At 26.7% G+C, this 20413-nt stretch overlaps 5 protein-coding genes across 6 annotated transcripts; 4 read left to right on the top strand and 1 right to left on the bottom strand.

The window, feature by feature from the left end:
* Positions 1 to 4822: 4822 nt before the first annotated feature.
* LOC127285604 (uncharacterized) lies at positions 4823 to 11310 on the top strand. Its single transcript, XM_051311705.1, has 6 exons — positions 4823 to 4943; positions 6468 to 6933; positions 7010 to 8326; positions 8801 to 9478; positions 9912 to 10080; positions 10173 to 11310. The coding sequence occupies exons 2-6, from the start codon at positions 6469 to 6471 to the stop codon at positions 10889 to 10891; spliced, it is 3348 nt and encodes a 1115-aa protein (XP_051167662.1). The 5' UTR covers positions 4823 to 4943; position 6468; the 3' UTR covers positions 10892 to 11310.
* A 183-nt stretch (positions 11311 to 11493) lies between these two features.
* LOC127285607 (uncharacterized) lies at positions 11494 to 12431 on the top strand. Its single transcript, XM_051311709.1, has 2 exons — positions 11494 to 11799; positions 11970 to 12431. Exons 1-2 carry the CDS (start codon positions 11602 to 11604, stop codon positions 12360 to 12362), a joined length of 591 nt encoding a protein of 196 aa, XP_051167666.1. The 5' UTR covers positions 11494 to 11601; the 3' UTR covers positions 12363 to 12431.
* Positions 12432 to 12829: 398 nt separating this feature from the next.
* Positions 12830 to 14263, top strand: LOC127285606 (uncharacterized). The gene is made up of 4 exons (XM_051311707.1): positions 12830 to 13118; positions 13189 to 13248; positions 13328 to 13708; positions 13871 to 14263. Exons 1-4 carry the CDS (start codon positions 13058 to 13060, stop codon positions 14089 to 14091), a joined length of 723 nt encoding a protein of 240 aa, XP_051167664.1. The 5' UTR covers positions 12830 to 13057; the 3' UTR covers positions 14092 to 14263.
* Positions 14145 to 16411, bottom strand: LOC127285605 (uncharacterized). Its single transcript, XM_051311706.1, has 6 exons — positions 16122 to 16411; positions 15851 to 16008; positions 15369 to 15781; positions 15002 to 15301; positions 14750 to 14931; positions 14145 to 14671 (listed from the first exon to the last, which is right to left on the bottom strand). Exons 2-6 carry the CDS (start codon positions 15899 to 15901, stop codon positions 14145 to 14147), a joined length of 1473 nt encoding a protein of 490 aa, XP_051167663.1. The 5' UTR covers positions 15902 to 16008; positions 16122 to 16411.
* Positions 16412 to 17196: 785 nt separating this feature from the next.
* On the top strand, positions 17197 to 20393 carry LOC127285598 (odorant receptor 46a-like). 2 transcript variants are annotated; one of them, XM_051311695.1, is made up of 5 exons: positions 17197 to 17720; positions 17803 to 18943; positions 19175 to 19282; positions 19581 to 19736; positions 20123 to 20390. In XM_051311695.1, the coding sequence occupies exons 2-5, from the start codon at positions 18143 to 18145 to the stop codon at positions 20186 to 20188; spliced, it is 1131 nt and encodes a 376-aa protein (XP_051167652.1). In that variant the 5' UTR covers positions 17197 to 17720; positions 17803 to 18142; the 3' UTR covers positions 20189 to 20390. The 2 variants fall into 2 exon arrangements, with proteins under 2 accessions (XP_051167652.1, XP_051167653.1); XM_051311696.1 differs by lacking the exon at positions 19581 to 19736 and having other exon boundaries at positions 20123 to 20393.
* The last annotated feature ends 20 nt before the right edge of the window (positions 20394 to 20413 follow it).

The following is a 20413-nucleotide window of genomic DNA, read 5'->3' as shown; positions in this document are numbered from 1 at the left end:
TATTTGTTTCAGTAAATTCGTCGTGGTGAGAAAATTTTTTTTTTAATTAAAACTAATCAAGTATTTTTGCAGGTTTTTATTCTATTTTAATAAATTATTTTTTTAAATAACTTTTGTTATTAATTGAATTGACTTTTTTGTCATTTTTATACATTTATTATTTAAATGTTTTATAATTAAATATTATTTATTTAAATTTAATTAATTTAAATTTAAATAATTGACAAATTTATTACAACATTATATCCTAATTTTCAATTTGCAAATAGTACATTGTCTTTACAATGACAACTTTAAATAATTTACATTCACATAAAATATATTTAAAATAATAAATAGTGAAAGCATTTTTGAGTCACTTTTAATATTTATTATGCACATATCAGTTTATATGATAAAAATAGAGAAACAGACTATAAAGAAATCTTACATTTCATTTTGTTCTCGCGAATCTTGAAGCTGTTTTTTAGTTTACTATTCACAATATCTTTTACCATATTACTAGTCTTGCCTTTTTGATTCTTTTCGTAGGCGTATAGCTAAATATTTAATGGCTTATGAAACTCTCGTATTGCGTCCTTTATTTTGATGAAGAAATTTTACCTGAAAAGTGAAAATATCTAGATATAGTTTTTTTTTTTTTTTTTTTTTTCTAGAAAAGAAAAGTGATATTCAATTTATAGTTCATTTGCAAATTACAAAAGTTTTGTTTTAAAATGGAATTTTTTATTCACTTTCAATTTTCCTGTACAAAATTTTTGTAAAACATAAATTATCTTACGCTTTTGATGTAAAACCTATCATATTGAAAAAAATAAGACTTTTTTTAAAATGACTTGTGAACTATACAAATCATACCGAGAGGGAAAGTGGAATCATGTGTGAAGACTTTCTCGAGACGCGTTAGGATTTTTATCACGTAGATAACGTCATACTTATGTAATTCGACTATAAAAAAATACTATTGTACATGACTACTATATGTATATATATATATTTTTTTTTTTAAATATAAACTTCAACATTACGAACGAAAAAAAATTACACTCAAAAACTATTTTTCATTCACTTAATTAATATTTGTTCAAAAAAAAAAAATAACAAATTTTTCTTACAATGGCTGTGTAAATACAATAACCATTAAAAATAAAATAATTTACAGTTATTAATTAAATATTTTTTAAGAAAATACAAAAAATTTATTTGAAAAGAAGTATAAGAAATAAATTATATAGAATTAGGAAATAATATATAATTTATTATTAAATTTTATAATCTATTATAAATACGCACAAATTCTTCGTATTTTGCAAAATTAGGTCAAGATAATCCTGTCACTTTTAGCAGGATATATCTATACTGAACACAGAATTCCCAGAATATAAGTGGCCGAGGAAATCCCCCTTATGTAACAACTTCGAAGTCGTAATACTTACACAAAATCGCTTTGACGATTTATAATCGATTCAAAATTTGATCCATTATTTCATAACTTTTTTTATTTTTGGAAAATCAAAAAATTTTGAACCTAATGTTTTATACTCAAAAAATGTTTTTTTTTGAGAAAAAAAAATTCCCTTCTGACATTTTCTTATTCTTTTCATACATACAATATTGAATTATTACATTAAAAATTTTTTTAATTTCAAATATTTGATATTGAATTCTCAAACAGGTGTATAAATAAAATAATGCACTTGATAATTATCCTTCCTTTTTTTATGAAAAAAAAATTATTACGCCCGAGTGGACGAAGATCCACGAAAAACTTTCTCCCGGAACCCCAAAACCACAGAGCGAATAATTCAGAGCTCCAAATCTTAACAAACACCCAACAAAACAATGATAATAAAAAACAATTATATTATATATAGGTATATAATTTTAAATGAAATTTCACAATATTTATTCAACTCTTTCTTTTTTATATATGCGAGATTATTTATTCATAATAAATAATAATTAAAATTACGATTTAAATTCCACTATTGACATATAATTTGCAATTGTTGAAAAATAAAAACAAGTGTATGTCATTTCTTAGCCTTGACCTCTAAAAAAAATCACATAATTTTACTTTCTTTAGATTTGTTATTATGATAAACGTAATTAAGACTGTGTGATATTAATTTGGTGATTCAGTGACTTGAACGCGCATATGGTGTCAGTTGTCTCGCGAAGGAAGAAAGTTATCTCATTTAATGTTTCCATATACAGAGAAAGTAAATCGCAAACATACGAATCCCATTTCCTCCGGATGTGAAGAATACACTAACCGGTATTTTTTTTTAAATACAAAAACCTTGTTTCCACCCGCCGACCATTTCTTTGTTCTATAGCTTCTTCATCAAGATCAGTATTTTCGGTTGATTATAAGGCATAGCATTTGACCTGAATTATTTTTAACACGCAAAAATGAGAGTGAATTATTTACTTTTCACGAGATTTTCAATTTACATTTATTTTTTTTTATAATAATTGTTATATTATTATAAAATCCTAAAAATGATTAGAGAAAAATGCATAAAATATGCAAATTATTTTATTAGAAAAAAATTTATTTGATTCAAATAAACGGTTCACTATTTTGAAATAAATAATTCAAATAAAAATTTATTTGAATTTAATAAATTGTATTTGAACCAAATTTATTTGAAATAAATATTATTTGACTTAATTATTCAAAAATATTTATTTGATAATAGTCAAGTAACTGATTATTTGAATCAAATAAATATTTTTCCAGTGTATATAAATAGAATCCAATCTTAAAAATTTTTCCAAGAAAAAATTGAATTAAAAAAAAAATGAAGATCACATTTCATTTTTTTTCTTTCCTGAACACTTTTTTTTCTTCTTATTTCATTCTCATTTTGAGAGAGTTGTTTCGTAATGTTTAGGTCAAGGTTGCTGAACTCTCATTTGAACGGATGTCCGGCGATGATGATGATGATCATGCCTATCCAAGAAACTATAAATTTTTCTTCTTCTTTTTTGCCAATAAATGATCGCATTTGTTTTGTAATAATTTACAAGGAAAAGAACATCAAGAGCACTAATACTTATCTATCTGTAGTTAACAAGTATTTATTTTTTAAAGCATATTAAAAATAAATAGAATAGATTTCTTCTTTTAAATAATACTAAAAAAAAAATTTATTTAGTACGAATTATTATTATTATTATTATTATTATTATTATTATTATTATTATTATTATTATTATTATAATAAATATTTATTTAAATCCAATAATTTTTATTTGAAACAAATATATCATTTAATTAGAAAAAATAATTATTATTTTATGGAAATAAATACTTATTTGATAATAAGTTATTTTTAATAAAAATAAATTTTTTTTCAGTATATTTTATTTAAGAGACGTAATCGATATTCTTTTTTTGAATTTTTATACAGGAATGCTTTAATTAATAATACAATAAAATAAATGCTTTTGTTAGACAACATTTATTTTTTTAAATTTCTTTTTTATATTATGCATTAGATAGTAAAATTTGGTGAAATTGTTGTCTATAACTATGTATAATACCAGGATACAAATTCTAGAACAAATTATGTAATTTCATTGACAAAACTGAAAGAATTAAATAACCTGCTCGCGTTCATTCAATGATTATACATACGTCTTTACAATCATGAAAAACTGTGTCATTACCTTATGAGATGTATATACATATTTTTTATTACGTAAATTTCGAATCTTCAAAAACATTAAATGCGTAATTTCCAGGATAAACTTTCATTTCATAAATGTAATATTATGATTTTTTAAGAATTGGATATAAAATATATTTTTGACAAATTTTTAGATTCTTTCAAAAGATTTTGAAATCTCTTTTCGTTGAATTCTATAGTAGAGGGACGCCTTGAAACTAATTTATAACATTTTTAATTCTTTATTTTAGTTTAAAATAAATTATAATGACAATCGTTTTTTATCGAAATTTAATGCGAAAATAATTTCATAGTTCAAAAAAAAAAAAAAACTACTTTAAATAATTGTGGTTATATAGGGTTGAAGAATAAGGAATTGAAAGTCAGAAGGAATTGTTTCTCTGTGTGAAAGTGGGTTTTTCCCGCTGAAGTTGTTGCATTTATAAAAGAGTTAATGTCCGTTTGCAATATATAGTTAATTATTTTATTAATTTTTAAAATTATTATTCATTTTCTCTGTATTAAAGTTTATTTACCTTGAAATCACATTCTTTTTACGAAAGGAAGGCAAAAATTTCTTTTTTTTTGATTGATAAAAAAAAAATTTACCCAAAACAACTATTTACTAGAATAACTACAGTGAAAAAAAATTTATTTCATTCAAATAATCGGTTATTTTCAAAAAAATATTTATTTTTTAAATTTAAATTTATTTAAATAATTTTTATTTAAATCAAATCAATAATTTCTGAATTTGAAACTGTTAAAATTTAATTGACTCAAATAAAAATTATTTGGTTTAAGAAAATATTTATTTGATAATGGTCAACCGATTGAATGAAATAATTTTTTTTTGGATTTTGCAAATTTAATTTCAGTTTTCGCTTCATTTGTTAATTTTCTTGTAATATAAAAAATTTTCAATTTGTGAGTGATGATTAAGGAACAGTGAGTGATAAAAATTGAAGAAAGATCAATGTGAAATAATTTATAGTGGAATTTATATAATATACATAACACGGGAGTTCAGAGACCGAAAGATCCGGTAACTTATACAGGAGTGAGTCACAATTCACCCCACCATTGGAGGCACAGCATCCCCAAAGGTGAGTATTTAAGAGTAAGTATATAAGTGCGTAAAGCTCATAAGACGTTGTATACTGAGCATGGAGAAAGTGTTTTGAGGAGGAGAGAGAAAGAGGCTATATAAGACATACAAACCGTGTTTAAGAAACTTAGTGTCGTGAGAGTGTGATCAATAAACAGGTAGGTTTATATCGCGAAAAAAAAACAACAACAATCGAATCTTCAATTATCTTCTTCATCTTCAATAAAAAAAAAAAAAATATGGATCTAGTGCAAAAGTGTCAGTTCATTTTATCGTGTTTTTGAAAATAGAGTTAATTTAAAACTCAAAAATCATAGTTCTTAAAAATTGATTTTAATTTTTATTTAAAAAAAAAAAATTAAAAATTTTTATAGAAAGTCATTTTCCTTTTTCGAATTTTGATTGTAATATGAAAAAACAGAAAAGTATTATTCGCAAAACGTTGTATTCACACAGTTCAATGGCGTGACTGACTTTCTCTACTTCAATTGAAGACCTTATTGTATGTTAATATCGAATTTGCTACTATAATGAAACATGTCACTCAATTATCCAAGTAGAATTTAAAACTTCGCAAATAAAATTTATTGAAATAAAAATTATGAATCATAAAAGGATTGAAGAACAAAATATATATTCCATTCATTATTAAATTCTATTGTAATTAATTCGCATTCGGGTGCACTAATTAATTATGGATGAGTGAAGATATTTAAACTGACATTCATATCATCAGAATCTTATGTAATCAGAACTGCCTCTCATTGTCATTTTAAATGAAATGGATTTTCCAGAAATTTAAATTTCCAGTTGAATAAGATAATTGAAGATGAGCTACAATAATTACTATGACACCATTATTATTTTATTTAATTATAAAAAATAAATTTCAATTATTATTAATACAGAAAAAGTAAATAATTATATAGTGAAATTAAATAATTTAATTATAAAAGTTTGAATTTATTTTTAATCCAACTTTTATTTAAAAAAAAAAAAAAATTTAATAATTTGTCAAATTATTATCTAATAATTTATTTATATCAAATAATTTTATCTTTTGGAGCATCTTCAAAAATAAGTGTTTACTTTTACTAAAATATAGCAAATGCTATAATATAAAGAAACGCGTCAAACGACTTTCACCTGAACTTGTTCTCACTTTCGTTGAATGCTATAAAAGGCACGTATATACAACTTATGCTAATCATCAATCTTCAAATCAATCAATAATCTTAAATTACGTATAACCGAATTAAAATTTTAAATAGTGGATCAAAAATTATAATATTTCTCAATAAATTTAGAAAGAATAAATTTCTTATTCAAATATTTTATATAATATAAATCAAAACAAAATTTAAAATAACTTTTTAATATATTTGAATTATTTTTTTAAAAAGTAAATTTTAAAAACAAATTAACTAATTTACTTTTTCAACGTGTCTGATTTCTCATCCTTTTAAAGTGAAAACTCCACGCACTGATCATGTACTACACGATATTGAAAGACATCAAAATACAAAAAGAAAGTGCCAAGACGGAAAGCCTTTCATTTCGTAATGTCTGAAAATAAATTTAATTTAACGATAATTTTTGTAAAATGTTTTTTTTTAAAAACAATTTATTCAAAAATAAATAAAAATTAAAAATACTTTACATTTTAATTTTAATTTTTTCAGAATGGAAATGTGGTTCATCTTTTTGGTGGGCCTTATTGGTCAAGGTCTAGCAACACAAGTAAATTATCAAACATTATCTTCGGGACATTCATCATCCGCTTCATCCAATGAACAACAATGGTCCTGGCAAGAGGATCAAGCAGCCGCTCCTTCAAATCAAGAAGAATCTTTTCATCCTGTCAGTTTCTCTGCCGCTGATGCAGTTCCATCATTTCAAGTCGAACAAGAGCAACATCAAGTATACGAAATTGGCTCCAATAATTCTAATGATCCTTCGGATCTTTCCACACAACACGTGGAAACAGTAGTCGAAGATATTTTAACTTCAAATCGTCAAGGAAGAAATCTTGATGGTTACGATGAGGTCTATTCAGATCCAAATGTGAAAAATGCTCTTCAACAGGGAAACGATTCAATTGCCCGATCTTATATTCGTGATAAACTCTGCTCCCTTGGCCTCATGAGAGTAAGTCAACAATTTTTTTTGTAAAAATAAATTTTTTTTTCCACAAAACTAATTTTCCCTAATTTTTTTATTACAGTGTGACGATGTAGAAGGTAGACGACCTTTTTATTCACCCCATCGTGATATTCATCCGCAAGAAGTAATTTACGCACAGCCAGTAACAATAAAACCAGTTGGTCAACCACTTCCTGCAATTCCAGTGAAAAGACCCCCAATTTATGGACCACCAAAACCAGGACCATATCCACCAGGTTTTGGCACAGGACCAATTTATTCAAAACCAGGATTTGCCGGAGCACGGCCACCTCCATTTGTTGGTCCATATCCATCTTATAAAAAGCCTGGTTTCATTGCTGGATCAAAACCAGTTTATGAAGCTGGTATCGAGAGTGATATTGACTATGAGGACAAGTTCATTGAAAAGAAACAGGTGCTCGTAAATCAGGGTACTGGAGTTCAACAGCACGTACATCATCATTATGTTCATGGTGATGGTGTAGTCGATAAGGGGCCAATTATCCTTGGTGGAACAGCTGGTGTCACTTCAGGAAATGGTTATGGCTACGGAAATGGTGGCACTTATGGAAATAATTTCGAGGACTTCAAGAAAACATTTAACACCAAGGGACCATCAACTGGAAACAATCTTTTGGGCGCTGCTTCAAATAATTATGCCGATAGATATCCAGTTTATGAGAGGCCAAAACCTAATTCATTGCAAAATGGTCAAAAGAATTTTGAATCTGGAAAGGTACTCAACTCGGGATTTTCATCAAACAGCGGCTTTGTCAATAATAATAATAATAATAACAACTTTGGAGCCAATTCCTTTGGACCGAACGGTTTAGGATCAAACGGATTAGGAGCTAATGGATTAGGAGCAAACGGATTTGGATCAAACGGATTAGGAGCAAACGGATTTGGATCAAATGGGTTAGGTGCTAATGGATTAGGAGCAAACGGATTTGGATCAAATGGGTTAGGAGCTAATGGATTAGGAGCCAACGGATTTGGATCGAATGGACTAGGAGCAAACGGATTTGGTTCGAACAATTTTGAAACAGGTTTTGATGGTGGATTTGGATCGAATAATTATGACAATTGCGTGTGCGTTCCATTTGATCAGTGCTCGACTCTTAATCAGGCTGGACGAAAGGATGATCTTTATCTTGCGATTGATCCTCGTAGTCTTGGAAAAAATATTGAAGCTGAGACATTTATTGATGTTGATGCAAACAGTACCAGCGTTATTCGAGTTGCGAAAGGAGTTAATACAACTGAAGAAGCTAAAGAGACAAAAACATTGAAAGAAGAAGAGGAAAATAAGGAAAGGACCAAGAGGGATACAAAGCAAATCGACGCTATTAGTGACAAGAAATCTGAAGCCCAAAGTGTAAGTTACTTTATTTTTATGATTTTGAATGTCTCGAATTCATTTGATTATTAATATCCATAATCATCAATTTACTAACCTAATTAATAACAATTAATTGCATAATTCATTATTGCTGAAGCACATTGAATGTAACTGATACTCTGACTGTGACTATTTAACAATGAATCATATTTAAATTGTTTATCGACTTGACTCTCATTTAGTGACTGAATTAGAAGTTAGAATTTCATCGTATTAGTTTTCAGGAATCATTCCATTTAGTGGACTATCATTAAGTTGCTGGATGAGCTGGTTGACTATTTTCTAGACAACCTAGTTATATCTAGCCACTGATTGTTAGTTGTCGGTTTAGTTGAGTGTACTAGATTTCTAGCATGTTGAGAATTGTGAGGAAATTAACCAACGTGCGCTAACATTCTGAAAATCCTAGGACCTCTGTATCGACGTGGCTCTCTTTGGCTCTATTTACAGCGTTTAATAGGCGGTAAACTGGACACATCAAAATTGAATCTGATGCCAACCTGGGGCGTGAGCTTTGGTCTACCTCAATCTGGAGGAGGTTATCCAATCAATTCCTATGGCGGTAATCCATTGATAAATCCATATCCTGGCTATGGTAGCGGAGGTCAGGGCATCAATCTGGGTCTGGTTTCGGTGAATCCATTGGTATCTGTTCAGGTGACAAAAGATGACTACGGTGAGAAGGTGATAAAGCCATTTGTGAATCTTCATGTGACACCTAATCATGGATTGGTCAACAAATTCACTCATTTATTATCACAAAAGAAGCATTTATTGCATGGTGGCAATAATTATGCACCAAATTATTATCCAAATTATCGACCACAACACAATTATCATGATCATCATCATTATTATCATCATCAACAACAACAACAACAAAAGCCATATGGATATGGATATCCTGGTTATTATAGAGATGATTATGATGAAGATAATTTTGGTGACTATGGGAACTATGATGGCTATTATCGAAATGCTAGAACAAATGATTCTATTGAAAGCACAAGAGATAGTGATTATGAATCAGATGGATATAATGATTATCGTAGTAGGGAAAATCAAAAAAATGAAGGTGACGGTGGAAAAATTGCTTTTCCATCAAGAAGGAGGAGGGATGTTGAGGAGGTAAGAACGTTCGAGGGCACTTGATTCTGGACAATTCACGGCTGGACCACATGAAATCATCGACGATTATCATTGAATATTTATTAATTCAGGAATATCATTGATTCTTCAATATCATTGATTCTTATGACTTTTTTACTTTTACAATTAGCTTACTTACATTTACATAAATAGACGCACTTTTACTGCCATTAAATACATTTTAGTGATCACCTTTCTCTTCTTGAGAAATTTGCTTATCCTTCCATGATCAACGGACATTAATTTCATTTCTTGTTCATTGTTAAAAAGTTACTTTAATATTCATGCAATTAGGGAGAATTTAAATTTTTAACATTTGAAAATAATTTTTCATTAATTTGATAAAAATAACAATTATAACAATTTAAAATGAAAATGATTTAATTTTTTGATTTATTTTTGTTTGAAACAGAGACAATTTGGAAGACCACCTGCATGTGGACCACGTCAGGTGTGCTGCCCGCGGGCAAATATTATTGGTCGTCCTTCCGGAAAACTCGGTCAGTGTGGAGTAAGAAACAGTCAAGGGATCAATGGTCGTATAAAGAATCCCGTTTATGTTGATGGTGATTCGGAATTCGGTAAGAGAATTATTTTTTTTATCCTTTTAATTTTTATTATTTCCAAAAAAATTTGAATTTCCAGTGAATAATAATTATTATATTATTTTCAGGTGAATATCCATGGCAAGTAGCAATTTTAAAGAAAGATCCATCTGAAAGTGTCTACGTTTGTGGTGGAACTTTAATTTCGTCTCGTCACATTTTAACAGCTGCACATTGTGTTAAAACTCATGCAGGACGAGATCTTCGTGCTCGCCTTGGCGAATGGGATGTAAATCATGATGTTGAATTTTTCCCTTACATTGAAAGAGATGTGGTGAGCGTTTATGTGCATCCTGAATTTTACGCTGGAACACTCTACAATGATTTGGCAATTTTAAAAATTGATCATGATATTAATTTTGAGAAAAATCCTCACATTAGTCCAGCATGTCTTCCAGAGAAATTTGAAGATTTCACTGGCAATCGTTGTTGGACCACTGGATGGGGTAAAGATGCTTTTGGCGATTTTGGAAAATATCAAAATATCCTAAAGGAAGTGGACGTTCCTGTAATCAGCAATCCAATTTGTGAGAATCAAATGAGAAAAACGAGATTGGGACCAAGTTTCAATTTGCATCCAGGATTTATTTGTGCTGGTGGTGAAGAGGGAAAAGACGCTTGCAAAGGTGATGGCGGTGGTCCCATGGTTTGTGAAAAACATGGAAAATGGCAATTGTCCGGTGTTGTTTCCTGGGGAATTGGTTGTGGTCAAGCTGGAGTTCCTGGAGTTTATTCTCGAGTTTCTTACTATCTTGATTGGATCAATCAAGTCGTTAATCAGTTTTAAGAAAAAAAAAACAACTTCACGCTTCAATAAGATATTCAGAAAAAATTAAAACTAAGATTTTTTTTTCATTAATTTATTTTTTCATTTATTAATTTTTTTGTTCTGAATATCAAATTTGATCTGTTTTTATACTATATATTTTCAAGCATCGTAATATTTTATTTATTTAAAAGTATATTGTGATATACTTGAGTTATTTTAAGCGATTCATTTTAATATATGTAAATAGCATTTCGTATTTCGATCGCTAAACATTTAGATATAGTTAATGTTTATAATGTATTTGAGATTTGCTTCTAAGTTACAAATTATGTTAAAGATTCGGTTGCTTAGTCATCCGGAACGTTCAGTAATGCATTTTCCTTGCAATGTTTCTTAATTATATATATGGACCAATAAATTTATTTAAAATCATAAAATTTCGTTTCAATTATTTTTAATCTTTTATTTCTTTAAAATTAATGTACCAAAAAATTAAATATTTAATTTAATTTCTTGTAAATTTATTTATTGTAGAAATAAATTATAACTGGCGCCTGAATGATGTTTTCCCGCTTTATACGGATGATAAAGCAGTAGCTTTCAGCCAGGCGACTAAAGTTTACAAAGTAAACATAACCTAATTCAAACAGTTAACATCTTATGTTTTATATTTACAAAAAAAAAATTGTTTCTTGAATAAATTATATTCTTTTTGTAAATAAAATACAATGCCGATAAAATATATTGGTAGAACAACTAATTTCAAAGGTAAAACTTTGTGGGAAATATTAGGAAATTTAAAGAATTTTGGAGTTGGTAGATATGTGGTTAGAAATACATTTGCTCAACGTTATACTGAACCTACATATCATAAAATTTTAAAAGTTGAAGCATTACCTGCTGAAAAAATTGATAATCCACACGAGGTAAGTAAAATATGTATCTGTTATTTTAGTTTATTGTATTTTTAAAGTATTCGATTCTAACCTCAAAATTTGTTCACAACCAAAACAGTTTTACAATATTTTTCTATATTTCAACAAAATATGATAATTAATTTAAATTTATTATTAACGAAATAATTTATATATTTTAGAATCTACGTAAAGTCATTGCTCTAACAGAAAAAATCTTTCGTGGAAAAACAGCGACAGGTCTCGTGCAATTAGACAGTACATCTTATAAAACTGATTATTTATTAATTCCTAAAGAAGAAGAAGAACATCTTTTACGTGCATATACACCGCCTCCTACAAAAATTGTCCCAAGAACAATGGATTATCCACCTCTTATGAGAGAAATTTTAATACGTCAAATGAAAGCACAAGGACAACCAGTCACAGAACCAAAATTAACTGTTAAATATAATTTCACAAATAAATTCAATTTAATAAGACTCGCTGAAGAAGGTGAAAAACCAGATTATGAATTAAAAATAGGACTTGAACGAGAAAAATATTCTGAATTGTTTAAATATATTAAAGAATAATTTATATTATTTTCAGTTATTTGTATATGATAAAAAATTAGGATAATACATTGTACATTGTTTTTAAAATATTTGTTTTTTTACTTGATAGAAAATAATTATTATTTTTTTGTTTAAGTTTCTTGTATTTGAAAACTTAAAATATATAGTAACAGTCAATTTTGAAAAATTAAATTAAAAATTATATTTAAATTTTAAATATTTTGCAAAAATTACCTTTAAAGCATTGGTTTGTTCTGATCTTTATTTTCCTGAGAGACTTTTTCTTCCCACCATTGCTTGTAAAGTGATATATTATTTTCCAACTTTTGAATTATTCTTTCCCATAAGGAATATTTAGTTTCCTTCAACGATTTAATAGATTTAACAGTATTTTGTTCCACTCCATCATTCTCGTTGAATTCTAAATTGAATATTTAAATCACACAGAGAGACCGACTTTTGCTCTAAAACTTAAATAAGATGAAAAAGATTTACAAATTATTTAAAAAATCTTGATAGTCGTAACTAATCAATTTGAAGTTTGATTATTTTTGTTCACTTTTTATTGTTTTTTTGTTCTTCTTTAATGACAGTAGGGTTAATTTAAAAAAAGATTTAAAAACATTTTAATGAAAGAAATTCTGTGCAAATAAATTTGATGTCTAAATTTTCAGTGAAAACATTTATTGTTTTTTTAGAAATTTCCAAAAAAAATGCCTAGTTGTCCTCCAACTTGTTCAAAAGTCAAAAGAGATCTAAAGAAACTAGCTGCTGGTATGATTGCTCATTTTTTTTTAACACATATTTTTTAGAAAATTTTCTTTAAATCTTTATTTTTACAAAGAACAAAAAAAAGCACAAAAAGGAAGATCTGGACCAGCGCCAGAAAAATCGACAGATTTAGGTGAAATTTAATGATCAAAAATTGTTTTTCCTTTTTTAATTATTAATACTGAAATTATAATTATTGCATTTAAATGTAGAGGTGGAAATAAATAATTACGAATATTCTGTTGATGATACATTGTCAAAAAGTGCGAGATCAGGAAAAAGCTACAAAAGTACAGAAATAAAAAGTTTATGCTCAAGATCAGGTAGAAGCTTAAAGAATAAAGGAAGTGATTTTGAAGAAAGTGATTTTGAAAAAAGTGACGATGATGATAATGAAAATAATGATGATAAAGAATCAAGAGATCGACGATGTGATAGGCGTCAATGTTTTCAAGTGGAAGAAAATTTACCGAGAACAAAAAGAAGAGATCGACGAAGGAATCGAGAAGAATACGAATCAGATGAATCAGAGGATTATATATCATCGAGTCATAAACCCTGTTCCTCAGAATGTTCTTCAAAGAAATTGAAAGGTATCGTTACGATGATTCTTCTTCCTGTCAAAATGTATTTATATTCGTTAGATAAAAAAAAAATATTTTCACAAAACAAAGAAAGTGTTTTTTTTTTAAATATATAATTCAAAAAATATTTTTGTAATATTCATTATAAAGTCCAACTTATTAACATTTTAGGTGAAACTATAAAAAGAAGACAAAAGGAACCTGATGATTATCGTCCTAACAAAGGAATTTTTGACGACTTATGTAACTGTTCTTCCCTTTGTCTAGTTAAACAATTATGGGCTGAAACACATATTAGAAAATTTATAGTTTCGGTTGCACTATTGGGTGTGGGTATAAAACTTTGTTATGATTTGGATGGTTTTCAAATCCCAGATAAATTATCCAGATAATAATTGAAAAAAAAATTTTTAAATAAATATAACAATATTCTTTAATTGCAATTTTAGTTTAAATTAGATCTACAATAATTTTGTTTAATGAATTCCTGAACGATGTAAATTAAAATAATAGTCGATATTAAAATTAAAGCTGACAAAATATAAATAATAAGATTTAAATCCATTGTGTAGTTCTCGTCTGTTGTTGTTATTGTCTTTGGTAAAATAACTTTAAATTGAATATCATTCTCAAATTTAATAGTCTGATTTTGTTGATTTGGAATATTTCTTTTCGATCTTATGTGACCCGCTGGACAATTTAAAATGCAATCAGCTCCATCGAGACAACCAGTTATCTTTACGCTTATAATCATCTCATCATTCTCTTTCATATTTTCAAACATAAAAACTTTAAAGAGCAAATAACTTTCCAAAGGTGACACTCTGTATTGTTCACGCGAACATAATGATTTAATATTTGGATTTAAACAACCATTTGAATCCAAAATCCACACGCTATTCATTATTTTTCTCCTCTGTTTTCTTTCCAAAAAATAAATCGTCACATCGTTAATTTTCGAATACTGCCAACCTTTATGGGAGAAAAAATTAGTTTTCAGTTTTTGTTATTTAATTAAGTAATATTAATTAAATAGTTTTTTTTTATTACCATCACCCTCTCGAACTAAAACGCGAAGTAAAATTTCCTCTCCTAAAATAACAGTTCCTCCTGATTCTATTCGAGTGTCAAAAATATTTTCCGAGTTGAATGTTTTTCTATAAAGAGCAACATCAGTTTGAAAATCGTTTTTATATCCACCGATTTCAATTTGCGGTACCATTTTTCCTGTTCTATAAATTAAATTATTTTTGATTTTTTTCAGTAAAAAATTTTTTTTAGTATTAGAAAATTTATTCTTACGTGTCCAATGAGTTGATGCTAATTTTCTTCACGTGTGAAACAATTTTATCTTGACCTCTACATTGTAAAGTGATTTTGAAATCGTCCTTTAATTTTAAACCATATATTAATGGAAATCGAAGATTTAGACAGTAATTTAAATCCGATCCATTGGAACAATCAATAATACCACAATTCCAAAATTGTGTACCATCAAAATCAATTTTATATTCGTTTTGCACTTTTTTAATTTCACAATTATTGCTTCCAATATTTTCTATAATTGGTGGACCGGTCCTCTTTAATGGCGTCAATGATACCCTATAATTGTGAATTAAATTTTCGTTAATAATTAACATTAAACAAAAATTATCATTTTTTTTAATACCTAAAATAAATTTCATCTCCAGAATTTCTGCAAGACATTTCATTAATTTTGACAAAATCTGTATTCGTATTGTCTATTTGTTTTTGTAAGAAATTTTCTTTATAAAAATTATCCCTCTGATTATCAATTTTAATTGGGATTTGTAAATTAATATCGGATTGTGATAATTTATGAAAATCAATCCATGAGGAACTTCTCAATTTGTTGTCGATAATTTCCGGACGTAGAACACTAGGCACTTCCGGTGGTAAATAAAATCGCTGAGCCATAACACCTCTAGTAAGATTATTAATTCGCTTAGGAAAATTAATAAGAATAGGCTCTTGTAGTGAACGGAAGTATGCAGGCACAATCGCGTCTAATTTATCGCCAAAACCAATTGTTGATGATATCAATAATAATATCTCGATAAACTAAAAAAAAGGTTCAATTTAATTTTTCCAAATATATAAAATTAATAATGGATAGAAAAATGAATTTACTTGAAAAGAATGATTTTTGGGAATGAAGGAAACTTCTTTTGTGAAATACATATTGAGACTAAACTGAATCGTGGAAATTGTGATTGCTTTTAAAGGTAGCACTTATTAATAAAACCCACAAGGACTTGAGGGGTTTATTGTTTGACGGGAACAAGGACCTACAACGATGTCCATTATTGATTACAATGAGTCTGGCTTTCGTGATTTGCCTGATGATTGAGTACTTAGCATAAAACATCATCCCAGATAAATATATTCAAAAGCGTCTCACCATTAACGATTGTTGAATTTTCGAATTTTAAAATATAATTTAGGTTAAAAGGTTTCCGTGACAACTTGTATACGATAATCCGACAGTTTTTGATTATTTTTGTCCTATTTTTTTTTTTTTTTTTCATTTTAAAATTTTTAATATAAAAAAATTACTTTCAGCATCATTACACTGAAAAAAATGAGTATAATGAGAGTTTACAGTAATTAAGTAATGAAGTAATGATCTGAACGAATAAATTATATTCTTCCGTGCTTGCTGAATTTTTTATTTATTATTATTATTATTATTTTTTTTTTTTTTCATGGTGAGAATTTTCTGTAATATTTTAAAATAAAAAATTAGAATATTTTGAGCTCCATAATAATCATAAACTTTTGACTTATTTGGCGGGTATTTATGTGCTTCGTGATATTCTTCTAACAACATTTTGTGGTCACGGTTGTAATAATGCACTTATTTATTTTAAGTGCGAAAAACACCTGCACTTCAAGATTCGCAGTCTCAGCTATATATACAAATCGCTATGGCCCGTAACGAAAACTCAGTGTATGTGCAATCGCACGTGCTTATAACGGATAATTATATCGTTAATCTTCAACTTATCATCTTTCACTTTAAATAAGAATTTTTGTTTTTTAAAATCATTTCTAATTAGCTAAAACAATTTTTCAATTATTATTTATTAATAAAATATAAGTGGAGCAAAAATTATCCTTTAAACAAAAGATTGTAATATAGTTAAAGGAGTTAAAGACCCTTAGGTATTCGGAAATGTCTGAGCAAATTCCACAGACGCAGAAATCCAAGACTGCAGGAAAATTACGATTAAGGCGAATGAGAGAAGTTAGTTTTCTGTAAAAAAAAAAACGACTTATTTCCTCACATCGTTGCTCTCAAGAGAGATTTAAACCCCATAAAATATATATAAATCACACTTTTCAAAAGAAAAATAACAAATTAATACTTTTAATATTTGTATACGCAAAATGACATTTTTATATCGAAAATTTATTTCATAATCCGTTACTTAATTATCAAATAAATATTTACTTGAACCAAATAAATATTTATTTGATCAAGCGATTATTTAAAATCGTGTATTTTTTTCGATAAAGGAAATCGATATTTATTCGAACAATATTTCCGCAAAAACAATTAACTATAAATTCTATTATAATGTTAAATTCCCTTTAATTTGCAACGTTCTCTTAAATCGCTCTCTAGAAAAAAAAATTAACATGTAAAACACGTGAACCGTGCTCTTAAAGCGATAAGATATAACGGTTAGGAAGACAATCTGCCATTTCTCAACTCAATCAGTGACATTTACAGTAATATATAAATGGAATCAAAGATTACTGATATACTTCTCTCTCTTTCTCTATATCACTATCTCACCCGTAATCGAGCTAATAGTGCTTTATTTATATAAAGTGTAAAAAGTCATTTTGGTTTTTTTTTTTTCGCATATATGTAATTTATTGAATTCTATATAAAATTCAAGTGCGTTACAAATCGTATACACTAAAGATTATTTAGACTGAGACTATAACAGTAGATCTATAATCAAGAAAATTTTGCACTAAAATTGTCCAGGTATCTTTCATTTAATAATTCACAATTCTTGGATAAAGTTGAAAATTGCAGGTTTCATTTACCGTACATTGCAAAATTACAGATTCTGAAATATCGACCACATTCTATATTCGTAATATGGAACCATATACATAAATAAATTTAAAAAAAAAAAAATGGAATTTTATTTCCTTATAGACAGTTTTATATAACGGTGTTGAGAAAATCTATCTTCTAGCAAAAATAAAAATTATATCAAAAAATTTGAGAGAAATATATTCATATGTACAAATTATACAGTTTTCTCAATATTCTGGAAAATATCATAAATTGCTATGTTTGTTTCTCGAGACTTGAAATTGTATGTTTCAATTCTATGAAACTGAAACAAAACCCTTATATACTAAATTACCTCTAAAAACATCTAAATATTTTATCATAAAATGGATATTTTACCACGACAATTCAAAACAATGTGGTTCTGTGGTGTATGGAATGAAGAGACAAAATTTCCCAAATTAAGAAAAATCTATAAAATCTTTGTACTTTTTATGATTCATTATTTTACATTAGCGGAAATTATTGAATTTTTTATAACCGCTGATAATGTGGAAAATTTTGCCGATATTTATCCGGCATTAACATTTTTACAATTTTGCTTTAAAGTTATTAATTTTGTATATAAAGAAAATGATATGAATGAGATATTGAAAAATTTTCGTGATAATACATTTTTAGCTAAAACAAAAGAGGAGGATTTAATATTAAAAAAATATTTTATGAAATCACAAAAAATCTTTTTAATTAATGTTTTTGTGGAAATATGTGGAATTTTTATTATATTAACGCCATTAATGAAACATGAAGAAAATACAGAAATTGAACTTCCATTTAAAATGTATCATATATTTGATGTGAGACATCCAATTATATTTATTGGAATGTATATTTATCAATCGTTATTAAATGCATTTTCAATTTTATGTACAATCACATTGGATACAATGGTAATGGGATTTCTTTTAATAACAATTGGACAATTTGAATTGTGTGCATATAGAATAGAAAATTTTAGTAAAAAAGAAAAAATATCTGCTACGAATTCAATAAAGGATTATGTTAAACATCACGTTCGTATATTAGATGTTGTTAAACAGATTGAAGCCTTTTTTATGATAATAATTTTTCCATTCTTCTTCTGCAGTCTCGTTATTCTGTGTACGATTCTATTTAAAATTGCCCAGGTTATTGTATAAGTTATTTTTTATACAATAAAAATTTTTTATTTTAGTATCTTTAAAATCAAATTTTCTTTTTAATGGCTTTTTACATTTTTTTCATCGATAAAAGAAGAAACATTTTTACAAAAAAAAAATAATTTGGACAAATTATTTCTTTTTTTATTAAATTATTTTATTCTTTTGTTGTCTGTTTGGTACTTTTAGATTGTTAAAATGTAGGCTCACCTTTTTCAGGAGGATAGTTTATTTAATGGACATTTAGTTACTTTGGCACAATACGTGACTACAATACTGTCATTAGTTTTTCTATTCTGTTGGTTTGGATTTCAAGTTGATGAAAAGGTTATTTTTTTTTATATTTGGATGTCTCGAAATTCCAATGAAAAAAAATTTATTTGATTCAAATAATCGGTTACTTTATAAAAAAAAACTATTTAAATAAAATAATTTTTATCTGAAATTAAATAAATTTTATTTGAACCAATTATTTTTGTATTTTGAAAAAAAATACCATTTAACTGAAACAACTATTTAATTAAATAATAATTATTTAATACAAATAAATATTTATTTATTAAATTAAATAATTTTTTTTAATTTTACTGAATAAAATCTTAATAATAAGAATAATTTTTAATAGAGCAAAGAAATATCTACTGCAATATACAATAGTGATTGGCTTAATTTAAATACTTCAGATAGAAAAAGTTTATTTTTGATGTTACTTATTGCCGAAGAAGGAAGTCCAATTTCTTTTCGAAGTTTGTGTACTTTAAATCAAGCAACATTTAGTTGGGTATAAAAAATACTCTTTTTCGTAAAGATATTTTTGCGAATTTTTGTGCAAGAATTAATAATTTAATTTATACTAATACACTGAAAAAAAAAAATTTATTTGATTCAAATATTCGATTACTTGACTATTAACAAATAAATATTTATTTGTATCAAAGAAATATTTATTTGTATCAAATAATTATTATTTGAAATGATATTTGTTTCAAATACAGAAATTATTGGTTCAAATGCAATTTATTTAATGCAAATAAAAATTATTTGGTTCAAGTAAATATTTATTTGATAATACTCAAGTAATCGAGTATTTGAATCAAATAATAAATTTTTTTTTTCAGTGTAATTTGCTTTATATTGATTCTTTAAGTTTAAAATTATATTTTTCAGGTTGTTAAAACCTCATACGCTGCAGTAAATTTAATGAAGCAAGCAAATGCAAAAGGAGAAAATTAAGAATATAATGAATAAAAGTACACTGGAAAAAAAAATTTATTTGATTTAAATAATCAACTATCATCAAATAAATATATATATTTAATTGAATTAGATAATTTATTATTTGCAAAAAATAAATTTGAAATAATTTCTATATTTGAAACACCTATTTCAATGAAATAATTATTTAATACAAATATTTAAATATTTGATAATAGTCAAATAACCGATTGAGTAAAATAA

The sequence above is a fragment of the Leptopilina boulardi genome, unplaced genomic scaffold, assembly GCF_019393585.1.
Source record: "Leptopilina boulardi isolate dan_hultmark-lab unplaced genomic scaffold, ZJU_Lbou_2.1 LbouV2_337, whole genome shotgun sequence".
Taxonomy (NCBI): Eukaryota; Metazoa; Arthropoda; class Insecta; order Hymenoptera; family Figitidae; genus Leptopilina; species Leptopilina boulardi.
The sequence above is the reverse complement of the archived record's forward strand: the minus strand, read 5'-3'. Positions and strand labels throughout refer to the sequence as shown.

Excerpts from the sequence above, each read along its gene's own strand:
- LOC127285605 (XM_051311706.1), bottom strand. The coding sequence starts at position 15,901 with ATGTATTTCACAAAAGAAGTTTCCTTCATTCCCAAAAATCATTCTTTT. Across the intron at positions 15,782-15,850 it reads CCAAAAATCATTCTTTTCAA|TTTATCGAGATATTATTATT; the intron begins GTAAATTCATTT and ends CCTTTTTTTTAG. Across the intron at positions 14,672-14,749 it reads TTTAGTTCGAGAGGGTGATG|GTTGGCAGTATTCGAAAATT; the intron begins GTAATAAAAAAA and ends TCTCCCATAAAG.
- LOC127285604 (XM_051311705.1), top strand. The coding sequence starts at position 6,469 with ATGGAAATGTGGTTCATCTTTTTGGTGGGCCTTATTGGTCAAGGTCTA. Across the intron at positions 6,934-7,009 it reads GCTCCCTTGGCCTCATGAGA|TGTGACGATGTAGAAGGTAG; the intron begins GTAAGTCAACAA and ends TTTTTATTACAG. Across the intron at positions 9,479-9,911 it reads GGAGGAGGGATGTTGAGGAG|AGACAATTTGGAAGACCACC; the intron begins GTAAGAACGTTC and ends TGTTTGAAACAG.
- LOC127285598 (XM_051311695.1), top strand. The coding sequence starts at position 18,143 with ATGGATATTTTACCACGACAATTCAAAACAATGTGGTTCTGTGGTGTA. Across the intron at positions 18,944-19,174 it reads TTCTATTTAAAATTGCCCAG|GAGGATAGTTTATTTAATGG; the intron begins GTTATTGTATAA and ends CACCTTTTTCAG. Across the intron at positions 19,737-20,122 it reads ATCAAGCAACATTTAGTTGG|GTTGTTAAAACCTCATACGC; the intron begins GTATAAAAAATA and ends TATATTTTTCAG.
- LOC127285607 (XM_051311709.1), top strand. The coding sequence starts at position 11,602 with ATGCCGATAAAATATATTGGTAGAACAACTAATTTCAAAGGTAAAACT. Across the intron at positions 11,800-11,969 it reads AAATTGATAATCCACACGAG|AATCTACGTAAAGTCATTGC; the intron begins GTAAGTAAAATA and ends TATATATTTTAG.
- LOC127285606 (XM_051311707.1), top strand. The coding sequence starts at position 13,058 with ATGCCTAGTTGTCCTCCAACTTGTTCAAAAGTCAAAAGAGATCTAAAG. Across the intron at positions 13,119-13,188 it reads TCTAAAGAAACTAGCTGCTG|AACAAAAAAAAGCACAAAAA; the intron begins GTATGATTGCTC and ends ATTTTTACAAAG. Across the intron at positions 13,249-13,327 it reads AGAAAAATCGACAGATTTAG|AGGTGGAAATAAATAATTAC; the intron begins GTGAAATTTAAT and ends ATTTAAATGTAG.